Here is a 17,574-nt window from a genome sequence, read left to right as displayed (position 1 = left end):
TCATTGCTACTTCTGCACAACTGTAATTCTGCTACTGTTATGATTCATAATGCAAATATCCGTGTTTTCCAATGGTCTCAGATGACCGCTATGAAAAGGTCATTAGACTCCAAGTGGGTTGTGACTCACAGGTTGAGAACCACTGATTTAAGTTGTTAGGTAAGGGTTAAGGTTCTTTTTCGAAACATTTATTTAATTCTTCTAGCATGGTTTGTTGAAAATGATTATTATTATAGCACTTTTTAAAAACATCAACTTACTGTGAAGTGTGCATCTGCTCTTATAATCTCCTATTCGGTTCCATTGTCTACAGCTCCATACCTAAGTCATTATCCCTGTTGACTATGACTACTTACAGGTCATCATAGTGTCAGAGAATGGAACTCTTCCAAGATTGCGCTTCCCTTTTTTGGAAGTTGCTTTGGCCCATTCAGAAATGAACACGATAGAGTGTGTAAAGTCATCCAAATTTGCATTTGGTTTGCTGTTGCTTTAGTCATCTTGTCTATTGTGATCATTGTTATAATCCAACGAATAATTGCATCTAGAAATTATACACAAACACTTCCTGCACTGGGTACATTTTATCTGAAGGTGAAACCGAAGACATGAGCGTTTTTGCTTATTTCTCAGAGTAGAAATCTGAGAGCTTAAAAATCAGCAAGATATTAATAATTTTAAATTCCAGTTTCAATAGTAAGATGCATGAAATAGCTAGTATGAATTGGAATATTCACAGTTTTAAGGCAGGTTAATCAGTCACAGTATGTTCTATGTCTGAGTAAGCAGAGGAGTAGTAGAGCTACATCAGGATGCTGGAATCACTAGAATCGAATGCTCTGAAGAATAAAGGATGTAAAGAAGAAAATGAGTAGGAAGAAGAGAAGAATAAATATAAAATGAAGAGTAAGAGGAACAGACTCCTTCCACCTGAAATTTTAAATGTACCCAAAATCTATTCTATTTTTACATACGCATGTCTGGCTAAGTCACACAACTTGCTAAGACCCTGTCAGTGATCCAGCCCTTACTACAGGACAACCAGCTTAGTGAATGGCATGCCTGATCCATCCTTAGTATACCTAAAGGACTGTGACTCCACAGAAGGGGTCCTCCCTTATGTAGCTATCCAAAAGGCCAGGACAAAGAGAAATTGCAGAAAAAGAAAAACCCATAGATTGTAAATGCATGATTTATCTTATGTTGTGGTATCTTTGCTTTTTGTAGAAATTAGACTTATAAAAATCATGACCAAAAACAATTCTACCCCCTTTCTCCTGGGTTAAGAACATTTGATGATGTTTGTTACCAGAGAGATTCTCATTGAGAATCTAATCCCCACAGCTCCAAATACAGAAACAGATCAAGATGTACAATGGCCACTTGGCAGAGCAAATGGTCACATCCTGGTCTCAGTAAAAACAGGCACGTATCCTGCATGCCAGGTGCTAGCTGTTAGAGTAAATGGACATAGTAGAGACATTCCTCAGACTAAAAGATGTTTCCTTTCTTTCCTCAAATTCTCCTTGCCTTGGCTGTTTGAGTATCTACACAAGGGCGAACCCCTTCTGGAGAGTCACAGTCCTTTAGGCATACTTAGTATACTAGATCAGGGATTGCCATTCACTAAGCGGGGTGCCCAGTTGCAAGGGCTGGATGACTGATAGGGTTAACTAATGGGGTTTAATAAGTTCCTTTCTATAGTCGTACATCTTTCCACCTCCTGTCATTATTTATACCATCTAGAAATGTGCTAGAATTTTGTGAAGCCCTAAATGTTACAGTTGATTTACATACACACACACACAGAGAGAGAGAGAGAGAGAGAGAGAGAGAGAGAGAGAGAGAGAGAGAGAACCAAGTTGCATCATAAGATCAAAGTGCATTCATGCTACACAGCTTTGGAAAAGAATGTGCTCCTGTCACAAAACCAGAGTGTAGGAGCCAGAAACACCATAAAATTGTAAAGTTTCTTTGCTGCTAGAAGACCAAATTAATAAATTCCACAGAATGCGATAGGATTTATAACATATTGGTAAAGCAAGATAATTGTCTGAAATGGAATCAATTAGGGACCGACTTAAATAAAACTCTCTAGGTTTAAATACAGATAAGAATCTCTGCTCCCCAGGGATCAGGAAGAGTTTCACAGTTTTGCCAGGCCAGAAGGAGGCTCTGACTATGGCCGACATTAGATTTTATCACAAAAATAAGGAACTGCAAAACTGTGAGATCACTTCTCATACAATTCCGAGGGAATCTCAAGGAACCAAGGGACGTGGATCCCACATTCTCACCTGCCCAGCTGAGACAGAACGGGTTAGGACAGACTGTCCTCACCTCTTCTAAACATGACAACCGAGTTATTTCAAATTTGCAAGAACATAGCTTGAGGAATTACTATCTAAACTCTAGTTTCTAAATGACAGTTGTCTGCACAGCCTTGGGTTAATCTGGAATGTCGACTTGGTTAAGAAACACCCAGATCACCGATGGGGGTGCACCTTTGGTGTGTATGTGTCTGCAGGTGCATTTCTAAAGAGATTTGAGTGAGGAGTGAAGACCTACCTAAATGTGGGTGACACCATTCCATAGACTGTGTCCTAAATAATAAGAGGGAGGAAGAAAAACCACACTACTATGAACTGCAGTTCCCTTTTCCTTCCTCTTCCTTGTGGGTGCCAAGGATCAAGCCCCTCCCACGGCCATGCTTGCCACATGATGGAATGCACGCCTTTGATGTGTAAGCCAGAATAAACCTCCTCCCTTAAGTTGATTCTTGTTTAGAACTTGGTTGCAGAGATGAGAAAATCAACTAATACATATGCATAACACTTCTAATGGACTACAAGAAGGAAAAATAATGACGATGATGATGATAATAATAATGTTTAAATGGGCTCTAAATTAAAACGAGTTGGCATAGAAATTACAGTGTGCTGTTAATTGGAGCATGAGTCTAAATTAAAATGGTTTTATATTATATTTATGATATACACCTGAGATGTAATCATAGAGTTGAAATATCCACACAACAAAATCTTCAGAAATGGGAATACAAAGTTCTACATTTGGCTATAATAAAATTATCAATCAGTGCCCATCTTGATTAAGAACATTTATCTGGCCTTAAAAACTTTTATCTGGCCAGTTGTGATAGTGTGCCTATATTTCCAGCAATGGAGAAAAAAAAAAAAAACTTGAGACAGGAGGATACAGAGATTGAGGTCAACATAACAATGAGATTGACATAACACAGACACAGGGGAAGGGAGGGAGGAAGGGAGGGAGGGAGGGAGGGAGGGAGGGAGGGAGGGAGGGAGGGAGGGAGGGAGGGAGGGAGGGAGGGGAAAAAACATTATTATATTCCCCCATTCTTCAAGCTGTTAATAACAGTTATGTTTCTCCTAATAACTTCTTTTGTTAAAATGTCTCCGATGGGAACTTAGTGAAATAGCTCAGTGGGTAAAAAGGCTTGCCACCAAACCTGACAACCTGAGTTTGATATTGAGGACCCACATGGTAGAAGGAAAGAATCAGCTCCCGCATGTTATAGTCTGATCTATACGAAAATGTCATGTCACATGCATGCGTACACACACACACGCACACACCAAAATAAATAAGTGTATAAGACGTGTTTTTTTTTCCATTTTTTATTAGGTATTTCGCTCATTTACATTTGCAATGCTATACCAAAAGTCCCCCATAGCCACCCACCCCCTCTCCCCTACCCACCCACTCCCCTTTTATGGCCCTGGCGTTCCCCTGTACTGGGGCATATAAAGTTTGCGTGTCCAATGGGCCTCTCTTTCCAGTGATGGCCGACTAGGCCATCTTTTGATGCATATGCAGCTAGAGTCAAGAGCTCCGGGGTACTGGTTAGTTCATAATGTTGTTCCACCTATAGGGTTGCAGATCCCTTTAGCTTCTTTGGTACTTTCTCTAGCTCCTTCATTGGGGGCCATGTGATCCATCCAATAGCCGACTGTGAGCATCCACTTCTATGTTTGCTAGGCCCAGGCATACTCTGACAAGAGACAGCTATATCAGGGTCCTTTCAGCATAATCTTGCTAGTGTATGCAATGGTGTCAGCATTTGGAAGCTGATTATGGGATGGATCCCCGGATATGGTAGTGTCTACATGGTCCATCCTTTTATCTCAACTCCAAACTTTGTCTCTGTAACTCCTTCCAAGGGTGTTTTGCTCCCACTTCTAAGGAGGGGCATAGTGTTCACACTTCAGTCTTCATTTTTCTTGAGTTTCATGTGTTTAGGAAATTGTATCTTATATCTTGGGTATCTTAGGTTTTGGGCTAATATCCACTTATCAGTGAGTACATATTGTGTGAGTTCCTTTGTGAATGTGTTACCTCACTCAGGATGATGCCCTCCAGGTCCATCCATTTGGCCAGGAATTTCATAAATTCATTCTTTTTAATAGCTGAGTAGTACTCCATTGTGTAAGAATTCTCACCTGAGGAATACCGAATGGCAGAGAAGCACCTGAAAAAATGCTCAACATCCTTAATCATCAGGGAAATGCAAATCAAAACAACCCTGAGATTCCACCTCACACCAGTCAGAATGGCTAAGATCAAAAATTCAGGTGACAGCAGATGCTGGCGTGGATGTGGAGAAAGAGGAACACTCCTCCATTGTTGGTGGGATTGCAGGCTTGTACAACCACTCTGGAGATCAGTCTGGCGGTTCCTCAGAAAACTGGATATAGTACTACCGGAGGATCCAGCAATACCTCTCCTGGGCATATATCCAGAAGATGCCCCAACTGGTAAGAAGGACACATGCTCCACTATGTTCATAGCAGCCTTATTTATAATAGCCAGAAGCTGGAAGGAACCCAGATGCCCCTCAACAGAGGAATGGATACAGAAGATGTGGTACATCTACACAATGGAGTACTACTCAGCTATTATAAGACGTGTTTTAATCTCTTAGGTCTATAGCCCATTCTCCTTCATGTAACTTATACTAAGAAAAAATTGTGTTCTTTTCTCATACTTCTGAGATGAGCTCCAATAAGAGCCCAGAGTGCTACCCTAAAGCTGGGTTACAAAGGTGTTGGGTTGAAGGTGTTCTCATTTAGAGATGAGACCCGGTGTTTTCCATAGAGGGCATTGCACTGGGCCTGGTTATCTTGAATTGGTGCCCTTCAATTTCCATAGCTAAGATAACTAAAGACCCCACTGCAGGTTCAGGTTACTTCCCCACTCCAGATCTAACTGTTTATTTCATTTGGCTGAAATTAGGAAATTTTAGTTCTTAGCCTAATAGTAACTAAGCCTAGGTTATTAATGGGCAATTGCCACTATTAATTTAAGGCCAATCAAGCTGTTGAGGAAGCTGATGAGCCTTGGAGACAAACAATACTGAGTATGAATCCTAGATCCACTATCTATCACTGCCTGCTGTTGGATCATCCTCAGGTTTCATCTCTCTCTTTTTTTAAAGATTTATTTATTTATAATATCTAAGTACACTGTAGCTGTCTTCAGACACACCGGAAAAAGGCATCAAATCTCATTACAGATGGTTGTGAGCCACCATGTGGTTGCTGGGATTTGGACTCAGGACCTCTGGAAGAGCAGTCAATGTTCCTAACCATTGTGCCATCTCTCCAGCCCCAGATTTCATCTCTTGGAGCTGCTGTTTCCTAGTCTCCTCCAAAGAGATAGTGAGCCCTGCACTCGGTGCCACATTCCCTCTTTGACCCCGCCCCCATACTCCTCCCCATTTAATCCTCCTTTTCTAGTTGTCCCTTTATCTCTTGGCAACATGATATTCTATATCTTCTTCCTTGGAAGAGTCTCTTCTCCCCTTGTGTCCTTTACCAACTACCTAAACTCCATGGCTCTTTTAATTTAAACACACATCTCTAAAACTTAAAAACCAACATCCACATAAAAGAGCAAACATGTTATCTTTGCCTTTCTGGGTCTAGGTTACCTCCCTCAAGATGACTATTCAGTTCTATTGACTTACCTGAAATTCTCATTTTGTTAATAGCTGAGTTATAGTCCATGTATGAATTACCCATTCCTCTCTTGATGAACATATGGGCTGCTTCCAATTTCTTTCTATTATAAGTAAACCTGATGAATGTAGACAGCAATGATCATGGATGAACAAGTATCTGTGGTAAGTAAGATACAGAGTGCAAAGGTTATTTGTTACTCTCCACAACGTTATGTTAAGGCTTTGTTGCTGAAGATACTGTGTTTGTATGTCATCAAACGTAGAGAAATTGAGATGGTTTCCAGGTAGAAAATTCACCCCCTACTCGCTATTGTGCATGGCGCTGGAAGATAGATCTATGCATGCAACCAGAGAAGAAAGTATGATCATCAATGTCACCCAGCTATGAACCTTGTGACCTAGGACAGCAACCTGCCTATGACATGTACTAATGTAATAGTGGCACAGACATTATGGAATTAATCAACAGCTTTTTCATTGTACTTAAGACCTACCCCATGAGATGGGACCAATATCTGGCACTGTTATAGTAGCCGAGAACATGATACTTGACAGGTCATGGGCCTAGACGAAAAGCTACTACTCTTGGTATATGCCCAAAAAGTGATATAGCAGGGTTTTGAGGTAGACCAATTCTCAGCTTCCTGAGAAACCTCCACACTACTTTCAGTTCTATCTGTACCAGTTTCTACTCCCACCATGAATGGATATGTGTTCCCTCTCCTGCAACCCCCATCCTTTGCCAGCATGTGTTGTTTTCTTTATCTTGCCGATTGTGACTGGGATAAAATAAAATCTCAAAGTCATTTTCTTAATAGCTAAGGATGTTGAATGTTTTTATGTGTTTCTCAGCCATTTGTATTTTCATCTTTTGAGAATTCTCTGTTTAGTTCTGGGCTCCATTTTAATTGAGCTATTCATTTTCTGATGCTATTTCCTTAGTTCTTCATATGTTCTATTCTCTGGCCCATGTATAACTGGCGAAGGCTTTCTCATCCTGTAAGCTGCTTGCTGCTTTGCTCGGATGATGGTGTCCTTTGCTGTACAGAAACTCTAGCTGCATGCGGTCCCATTTGTTGGTCTTAATGCCTGCATGATCAGGGTCCTATTCAGAAAGTCCTTTCTTGTGCCAATAAAGTCAAGCCTATACCTTACTTCCTCTTCCATCAGAGTCAGGGTCCCTGATCTTATGTTGAGAAGGTTCTTGATCCATTTGAATTTGAGTTCTGTAGAGGGTGATAGATATGGATCTATTTTCATTCCTCTAACTGAAGCAATCCAGTTTGACCAGCACTATTTATTGAAGATGTTGCTTTCTATTTTCTCCAATGTGTGTATTTTTTCCTTCTTTTCCTAAAATCAGGTGCATGTAAGTACTTAGGGCTATGTATAGGTCTTCAATTCTCTTCCATTGATCAATGTGCCTGCTTTTGTGCCAATAGCATGTTGGTTCTACTACTACAGCTCTGTAAGTACATCTCGAAGTCCAGGATGGTGATAGCTCCAGGAGTAAAGTGACTTGTTTTAAAACAGAACCAGCTAGTAAGGAGGTGGACACTTTCTATGGGTTTGGGGGGAGGGTTCTTTGCTTGTTTTGGTTCTCTTCTTTGCAGTGCTGGCAACTAAGCCCAAGGACTCACACTCACTGAGCACAGAGATCTGTTATTTAGCAGATAGTATCCTCTCAACTGTATCAGTGCCCACTAACTCATGCCTAGTTCAGTGAAAAGCTACAGGACCAGGAATGGAGAAGAAAACACTTCGCATGTAAGAAGCTGCGGTTGAGAAATCATTTGAAGTTGCCCCCCCCCAAGGATGAATACATGTTGGGGGCTTAAGCCCCAGTTAAGTGGGAGGATGCAGAAGAGCTTGGGTCTAGTGGGCAGTCTGAGGTCTCTGAGGGGCTGATCTTGGATTGAATTAGCTCACAGGGGATCCAAAATGAGTCCTGTCAAGAGTGAATTGTTCTAAGAGTGAACTTGACCCTGAATCACGCTCTCCCTTCCTGTTTGGCACAAAGTTCTTTTCCTTCTCCACCCCCACCCACCCCCATTCACATTTTACTGCAATGATGGCCCCTCCCATTAGACCCTCAAGAGAGGCTGAGCTAATAGGGCCACTTGCAAATGTCCTTCAAAATCATAAGCTAAATAAACTTCTGTGTAACTATGCAGCCTCAAGTATTTTGTTATAGCACTCGAAAGAGTCCAATGTAGGAGCCTTGCGAACATTGACAAGTTGGGAAGAGTAAATCTCGGGACATATGGGTTATTTAAAAGCTGTAGTTACGACTGTTCATTGCGACTTCTGAGCAGTCTCACTGTTTGCATAGTCTCTTCGATGATTACGTTGTCAAAGATATATGGAAAGCCAGATCTGTACTTCAGAAACATAGAGCTGCAGGAGGTCAGCATGGGTTGCAAATTGCCTTCTTGACTTCAAACAATCACGGTAACAATTAGCATTTTGCTCGCTGCTTTTGCGGCATCATCTCTTCCACGCAAAGGTTGTGAACTGGCTGGCCCCTCCGATACTGTCTCATGCCAGTACTAGGCTTCCCTCCAACCCTTGAAAGTTATGATGTGGAATCTCAGGGACAGTGAGAAAGGAGATATTAGAAGTCAGAAAACCTGCCAAATCCGTGGGCATAGATGTGGATGTTGGGCGTTTTAGAAACACAACAACATGTCTTGTAAAAGAAGCAATTGGCTCACATTTCATTCCCAAAAGTGTACAGGAACTGCCTGGTACTTTTTTAAAAAATCTTTTGAGGTGAGTGTTTGGGATATAACAAATAATCAGCTTGCTTACTCGGAAGATAGACTCGCAAACCTGGGCATTTGGGAATCTAATTTCGAGGTGAAGCCTGGGTTTATCAGAATAAACCACTGACTGTAAAGGAGCTGCATAGAGAGGAAATAGTGGGAGCTGGTAACTATTTTATTTTAAAAACTCAAGCTCCCGTTTAAAAAACAGAGCAGCCATGAGCGTTGGTCTCTTGATCTGGGGTCAAGAAGATCAAATGCTGAGCAGATGGAAAGAAACCTGGGGACAGCGCTACCTGCTCAGCTCTCTGCTCCATCTCCGGGAAGGAGTAGCTGGGCTCGCATCTTCGCGCGGCGCCGCGTAGCAAGTGAGGTGATTGGGTTACACCGGGCGCATCCCGATAGCGGGCGCGGGAGCCACTGGCCCTAAGCCTTTCCAGATGTGGCCGCGGCGCGCGCTGGGCTACGGGCCAAGAGGCCGCCTGCAGCCGCGTCCCGAGGCCGCAGCGCCAGCCGCAATGCCTGCGTCCTGAGCGCCCGGGAAGAACGAGGGTCCTGGGGATCCGCCCGAAGTCGCTCGAGGGTGGATGGGGGACCCCGAGGGCCACGTGATGGCTCGGCCCCTGAGAGGCCCGCTGCGGAGGTCCTTCAGCGACCACATCAGAGACTCCACCGCCAGGGCGCTGGATGCTATCTGGAAAAACACCAGAGAGAGACGGCTAGCAGGTGAGGGGCATGGGAGACAGCCAGAAATTAACCAGAAAGCCAGCTGTTAAACGCGCAGATTGTCATTAACTCTCGAAATTAACAGGCTCATCAGCTGGAATATAGCAATCTCTGATCCTCAATGTTTGGGGGTTGGGGATCCTTTTTATTTTATTTCCTCTTATTATTGTTATTAGTTTGATTATTTCCAATTAGGGTTTTTTTCGGGTTTTGGTTTGTTTTGTTTTTTTTTTTTTACTTTTGTTTTGTTTTCTTTAACCTTGAGAAAAAAAGCAAGGTCCTTTGGGGTGTCAGCGGTGGAGATGACGAACTGCAGGCAGGAGCCTGCAGCATAGTCTATCTAGGGTCATCTTCTGAGCAGATCTGGCCTGAGGTGGCCTGACCTGACTGGTGCAGGCCAGGGCCTGGCAGGGTGTGTGGGTCAGTGGGAATCCGGCCCAACGTCAGTCAGCTGGTGTTTCCTCCAGCGGAAGCTCAGAGTTCCAAGAAGGTACCAGGTGTGCCTGAAGCAGCTGTTGGAACTGCACTAAAACCTCCGTACCTCGGTGCAATTCAGCTGTTCTAGGGCTCCCGTGACAGGCACCCAATGGCAGCGCTCTGGTGGAAGGACTCCAGCAAAAAAAAAGGAGTTCTCTGCCTGATTCTGGAGAGGAGGAATATTCAGAAACTGACAGCAGATAGCATCTAACTGGGATGGGGAGTGACCGGGACGAGAGAGGTATTGCAATTAGCCTTCTCTCCTTCTTTGTACCCTTAGTGGGCTTTACTATGCCATCCACGTGGATGGGCCAAAGAGTATGTTTTTCTTGACATCGCTGTTGTTGTTGTTGTTGTTGTTGTTGTTGTTGTTGTTGTTATATTTGTTATCTGTCTTAGACATGCCTCCAAAGGTTGATCCAGGTTTCTGGGCGACGTTCCTGACAAAAGATCACTTGAGACCAAATAATTGTCTCAAGAACTTGAAGAATGGGAATTTAAGGTGTGTGAATGTGATAAGGCAGATTGTGAAGATAAACACGAAAGTTCCCTACCTTGGTAGGCTGTGTTGGAATGAATGTGATTCGTATATTATCTTTGAGGCAAGGTCTCACAGTATATCCCAGACCTGGCTCCCCCTCAGCTCCCTAATGCTGAGGTTAGAAGTGGGAGTAGTCATATCCTAAATCAATGGTTTTTTTTTCTCTGTTAATCTAAGTAAAATTGCCCATGACAAGGAGAAGTTGAACAATATTAAATTGTTAATTAATATAACGATACTTAATTAATAACACAGGGTACAGAAAACGAGTTACTTTTAAATTTTTACAGTGTTATTACTGCTTGAAAACAAAGTGCAATGCCTTAAGTAAAGCAGCCAAACTTTATAAATTATCCAATCAGAGGTTCCAGTTGACGAAAGGAGGCCAACGATATAAGATATACAAGTATAAGATGCCCAGCTAGAACTGACTGACTTAATAAAAGAAAGAAAAAAAACCATTCCTTCATGATCATAACATTTTTTATTATTAATACAACAACATTTGGACTACGTATTGGTGTTTTAGCTTGAATGAGAGGTTACTTGAAACATTACCATTTTCCAGGATTTCCTCTTTGATTTTCACGAAATGTTGAGTTTGACAGCTAGGGGGACAAATGAATATGAGAATATTATGGCTTGAAAGTTCTGTTTCCTTCACATTTCTTTCTTTTTCTTTTTCTTTTTCTTTTCCTTTTTTCTTTTTCTTTTTCTTTTTCTTTTTCTTTTCTTTTCTTTTTTTTTTTTTTTGTTATGTATTAACAGTCTTATTTGTAGAGTCCAAATGCAGGAGCCAATATAAAGTCAGTAACGCAAACCACCTGGAAAACAATCATTACTTTTGATGTGTGATGAAAAAAACAAAAAACAACAACAACAACAAAAAAAAACCAAAACCAAAAAACTAAGCATTCTGTCATCTCTGGTAGCAAATAGGATTTTGCTACTCCAGTCGCTCTGAAGGAATTCTTCACGTTACTTGGCTCCGAGAGAAGTGTAGGCATGCTGGGTTGTTTATATAGTGGAGAATGTGGGCAAAGAAAATGAACCTGCGCTTCAACTGACGCTGATGACTAGGGACCTGGACACTGTGTGTCCTCCCTGGTCGTTGGCTCATGGCTGACACTGTCAGTATTTGTAAACTAGAGACGGGTCTGTTGCACATCCAAACCTCAAGCGTGCTCACTGCCACTCATCCCTTCCAGCAACTCTCCACTTAACCCTCCCACTGACCAAAACACTAAAGCCCAGCTGTTTGGAGTTCACGGAGAGTCATTTTCTGAACAGCGAAGAAAATTGTTATTATATGACACCCCTGCTTGGCCTTCCCTTGCAGAATGGAGGGCAAGGCGGTAGAAGATCCCCCACCTCCCTCTTCACTGTGCGACAAATGAGGTGACAGGTAAGGGAGTTGGAAGCATCGGTGGAAAGTACTTCTGCTCATAGTGGCTGGACTGCCACGGCTGTGGTGCTGATGGTCCTGGTGACTTGCACAGGCTTCTCTACGACCAATCACAGGGTGTGGCTGTTTCTACTTAGGCAAAGAGTTTGATCATGGGATGAAGTTTTACAGTTTCCTTTTTAGGTTATTTCTGTCTTGCCCATGTCTTGGTCAGAGTCTCTCTCTCTCTCTCTCTCTCTCTCTCTCTCTCTCTCTCTCTCTCTCTCTCTCTCTCTCTCTCTCTCTCCCCACTCCCATAATTTAATATTTCTACTTTTGATACCTTATTTACTCCATGTACAAACCTGTCATTTACCTCTCCATGCCTTAAAATCCCTTAAGAATTCTGTCTGTCATTTAAAAGGATCTGCAGTCTTCTATAAACAAAATACAGATCTGCCACTTGTGAGAAATAACAGAAAGGATTGCTTTAATTTCACCCCCTTTGATTTATGCCCCTCACTGTGCCCGGTCATAGCCCCTATCAGTTTTGCTTACCTATGCCCCCAGCCCTCTGGGCTTCTTTCTTAAGAGCAGATTGTATCACTAAGGATTCAGTGAATGGGAACTTGAGAGCCATGCTAATTGATTGATGGGGCACATAGCCCCATCTGGCTGAACAGCATGTCTTTCTCATATCTCTCTAGCTCCTCACAGTCTAAGCAGAGTTGCTGCCTGCCCATCTCCTTCCTACTTGGTACCTTGACATCTTGGCATCAAATTGCATTTTATTCCCCAAAGCCATTTGCCTCCTAAGTGTTCCACACAAGGCTCCTTGGCCTGATGTTAAGATGGTATTCAGATAAAGCCTATGGCTCACTTCTCAGAATATTTACAAATGTGTGAATAAAATAGTAGAAAATTGTGAAGAAAGCCAATTATTGTGAAACATATCTATAGAAATGTTCAGATCACAAAATGGTGATGTAGTAGCTTAATATGAACTAATTATATGATGATTTTAAAATATAGGAACTTAGGTATACAGTTTTTAAAGACCCCAGGGCACGGACTGCTCTGTCCGTGCTAGACTAAGAATTACCCTGTGTGCTGACCTGGTCTAATCTTATCTCTTATCTCTTTGTCACTAACCAGCATAAATAGAAAAACCTAAGAAGCAATGGCTATTGCTAGGTCACCAGCATAGAGCCTGCAACTTTACTGTTAGGTAAGAGAATGACAGTAATGCACAGAGGTGCCCCGGAGTTGGTCACCGAGGTCATAGGAACGTCAGTGGGCAGAAGAATGCCAGCTATGTGTAATCAACAGTGAGCTGCGATCCACAGACCTGCAGAGTAGGGGTGAATAGAGATGTTTTGTGATATATATACAAAAGTGCAGTGTGACATGGAAAAGCACGGTTTTCATTGGCGACACAGTCCCAGGGACATCTAGTAGCTATAGGAGGGAGGCCACCTCATCTATATTGATTATTGTGGAAACTGCTAAAGGGAGCTTAAGACACTCTTAAGCTTGAGTGTATGAGTTCCTACACTGTCCACACACTGTAAACTGCAAGTCTCTGGTGCTTACTCTGGTCTTCAAATGTTGCCAGTAGCTTTTGCTGTGCACCAGCTCTTGACCCAGTGAGGTACCAAGGGTTGTAGTTCCCATGAAGAGCACCCATAAACACCAGCTCCTATCATTGCAATGCCAAGTTCTCATAGAGAGCTGACACAATTCCACAAACCAGACAACTCTAAAGAAAAATAAAATAGACTAAAATTGAAGGTTAAAAAGTTATTAAAAAAAAAGATTGAAAGTAAGATAAATCCAGACTCTGCCTATGTAGTAACTTTCTTCAGCACAGAAACAGAAATTGATAAATTAAAAGGAAATTAGTCATACTCTTTTAAAAGATTTAATAAAGTGAAATAAACACACAGTATAAGCCGTATGCATTGGGGGAAAGGAATGTAATGCCTCTATTAAAGACATACTATCTTGATCGCTAAGGGAGAGTGGAATCTAAATGTCTCAAATACTGAGACACAAGGCAGGGCGCTATTTCCAAAGCTAAGCACCTTAGGAAGAAAAGAGGGTAAGCGACTATAAAGTGAGAAAGTTTAGACAAATCACAATCTAGATGAGCTTCGGCTGACATAAAGCAAACCATTTAAGGATATGCATCGAACCAGATCTCTGGGATATTGTATTGTATGTTTACTCTCTTATGTCTTCTGGGAAATAGATATCTGTGTTTCAAATGACCGGGTCTGTAATAAGCCAGCAACGTTAAGTGTCTGGCCTGCTTTGCAGGATACTTGCTCTCAAGGATGCTGGCACCACTCCAACGAAGGGCAACCACAAACATTGACTCTGTGAACTGCTTTGTGCTCCCTGCGTTCACAGCGAAAAGCAAGTAAGGGCACATGGAATGCCTTTTAACCAGGAGTGAGGTATGCCTGCAAATATGCAGTAAACAGAGACAGCTTCACTCTAGATTTTTAAAGGGAGACAGCCATGGGGGATGCTTGTGATGTGAGTGAGCGTATAGCTGCAGAGTTTACTGTCTTTGATAAGGAGAGAATGAGTCAGTGAGTGTCACGGCCATCTTTGAGGAGAAAGGATGAGACATAGAGAGACTGAGATTGCAGCTGGGCCTCAGCCTGCCTGAGACTAGATAGGCAACCTCTGCACATGGTTTATTACATAGAGGTGAATGTGGAGAAGGATTTAGCTAGTCTCGGGGGGGGGTGAGCCTCAGACTAAAGTTATCCTAGAGAAGATGCTGTGCTTGATCGTTCCTGCACACACACTCAACACTGACACCCGGACCAGAGGAAGGCTTTGCCTTTTGTAGGTCTGAGGCTTCGGGGTCCTTGTTATAGCTGTCTTCATTATCAACAATACACATTCACTAAGGACTTCATCCACTCCTGACCCAGTCACTCACCACGTCCTCTACTCCACAGCCCAGCATAAATACAAAAGTTAAATAATTCCAGTTTGAGCTGCTCTAAGGATCCTTTTCAGGCCAGAGCCCTTCATGAGCAGAACTTAGCCTATAGAGAAGAATAAATATGAGATCTATCGGGTTCATCCATGGAACCCAGAGAAATCCTCTCTACAGTTCCAGGTCAGGCCTAGTAGTATATCTCTCCTAGTAACTGGCATTTCTCCTCTTTGTAGAACAAAAATACTTACTTCCCAGATGCTAGGTCATATCTTTAATCCTCTCCCCCCCCCTCTCTCTTTCTGTTTAATGAGATGTTGGCCTCTTTTCCAAGTTAAGTGAACAGAATGTCAACTACATCATCACCTAAAACAGGAGGCTCCTGGCTGGTTTAGAAATCAGAATGAACTAAAATTAGAAGTTATGCTTTTAATATTTCAGTTTGCATACACAATTACGTTCAGGCTTCAGCACATAGGAGCAGGACTGAAGCGGTTTGTTTTGAGGGATTTGGGATTTGGGGGCGCACGGGACTTCTAAAAGTCCAAAGTGGAAGGCAAGATACTTTTTTTTTCCATTTTTGCCCAGTAATAACTTCCAAAGTACATTTATGATTTGAGTTTTTTAAGAGAAAAGAAAAAGAGTGCTAAATATATTATACTTAAAACATGGCATTATTTTGCTTAGTCCTTTCTAGGTGTGGTGTTTGGCTTCTTGATTCTATAGTTGTCAACTTGACGAAATCTAGAGTCACTGAGGAAGAGTCTCAATGAGGGATTATAAACATTGGGTTGGACTGTGAGGCTGTCTTAATTAGGTAACCTATGTGGACATTCTGTCCTGCTGTGAGTAGCGCCATTCCCTAGGCAGAGGGTCCTGAACTAAGGGTGGAGAATTTGAGCAAGCATGAACAAATGAACACGTGTCCATTTTTTCTCTTTGATAGTGACTATGGAGGTGATATGATTAGCTATTTGTAGTTCCTGACTTCACTTTATTACAATTATTGATCTGAGTAGTCTGACTACAAGTTATCTATTCAGTGCAGGTATTCCTGTTATCAATGCAAAAATTACCAAAGGATAGAGGAATTTTTGCTGATATTACTGTCATGAATTTTCCCAATTAAGACATATCTTGATGCTGAAAAGTTGTTCAAATGTTGTGTCTTACTTTATATTAGAGACAATTTTACTCGTGTATTCCAAGCAATGTTATTAATTAATATTTCTCAATATCACTTTGTAGATAGGGTAAAGGATGCAAATAACAGAAAATAATGCCATCTTCCTGGTGAGTTATTGGCTATTAATGGATGCCTGGGGGAAGGAACATTGTCTTCACCCACTGGCGAGCACGCTAGGCTCCAATGGATTGGTCCACACCTATGATCATGCACGCAGCCCTTTATAAAAATTGTAGGTCAAAACAAATACAGAAGGCGCGTGAACATGGGAAAGACATTTCTAGGGAGGTGGAAGAATGGGAAGGGGTGGGAGAGAGAACCAAGGGGGTGGAAGGAGAGAAATCAGAATGTACTCCATGGGTGTGTGAAGTTGTCAGTAGATAAGTTTCAAAAAGAAAATAGCAAGTTGTAAGTCTGAACATATCATGGTCAAGTAATGGGTATAAGAACTAGATAATGGGTATTCACGACACAGTATATGGTCAAGAGGATATTGATCATATACTCCATATTCAAGAGGACACTGAGAATACACTGTACTCTCAAGAGGAGATGGAACATACACGATATAGTCAAGAAGACAGTGATCAGACACTTTACAATCAAGGCAGGCAAGACACCCACTGAAGCAAAGGGTACAAATGGGGGTTATTCTACCAGAAGGGAATTGCCTTTATCAATTTCATATTGCCTGGTCATAGACACTATGGTAGACAACTGAAATGATAGAGAGATAAATTAAAGATCTGACTGGTCACATTGCTTCCTCCACTGAGTATATAATAACATGTGAATAAACACACATATACACAGCATACTTGAAAATGTATATGTTTGTATTTCTCTATAGACGTCTTATACACCTAAGACTTTATTCTTGTATAACAAGGGAGCATGGTTACCTTTTTTGAAGCAATCGTTGACCCAAACGTTACATCCAGTGTCATGACAGTTTGACAGTGAGAGCCAGAGAACAAAGGAGTTCCTTTCGGTGATTCTCCCAACTTATTATGTGCTCCCTCTACCCCCTGTAATGGTACAGCAAAAAGAGTCATAGTGCTGAAATCAGTATAGGGACAGAGAGGAATCAACTTTTATACTCTACAGCAAGAATCTTAATTTATCAATCATTTCCATCTATCGAAACAATAAGAATAAGTAGCAGAGCCTGGAGAGATAGCTCAGTCGATGAAGGACTTGCCAGCAAAGCATAAGGACTTGAGTTCAATCTCCAGGATCTGTGGGGAAAAAAAACTAGATGTGTGTGGGGGGGTGAACCCTTGAAATTCCAACACTGGGTAGACAGAACATTCCAGAGACCTTTCTACCTATCCTAGCCTAGATCCCAGTGGGAGATCCTATCTGCAGGATTGTTTCTGAAAAATGATTATGAGGTTAACCTTTGGCCTCTACATGTGTGTACATGCACATGTGTGTGTGTGTGTGTGTGTGTGTGTGTGTGTGTGTATACACAGACACACACACACACACACACACACACAGGCACTCACACTTGCACATGTATACACACACTCAAATGT

General features: G+C 42.0%; 1 protein-coding gene across 4 annotated transcripts in view; it reads left to right on the top strand.

Moving 5' to 3' along the window:
• The window catches only part of Dlc1 (deleted in liver cancer 1), a 385,446-nt gene that overhangs the window by 211,108 nt on the left and 156,764 nt on the right, over positions 1-17,574 (top strand). Inside the window, exon 1 of one of the 4 annotated variants that reach the window (NM_001194941.1) lies at positions 9,023-9,489. The exons of the other annotated variants lie outside the window; for them this stretch is intronic. Coding sequence (NP_001181870.1) covers positions 9,351-9,489 — 139 coding nt within the window. The 5' untranslated portion in view covers positions 9,023-9,350. Of the gene's footprint in view, positions 1-9,022; positions 9,490-17,574 lie in introns of those variants that run through there. 4 annotated transcript variants of the gene reach the window in all.

The sequence above is a fragment of the Mus musculus genome, chromosome 8, assembly GCF_000001635.26.
Source record: "Mus musculus strain C57BL/6J chromosome 8, GRCm38.p6 C57BL/6J".
NCBI lineage: Eukaryota > Metazoa > Chordata > Mammalia > Rodentia > Muridae > Mus > Mus musculus.
Note: the sequence above shows the minus strand (reverse complement) of the source record. Positions and strands in the feature narration are given on the sequence as shown.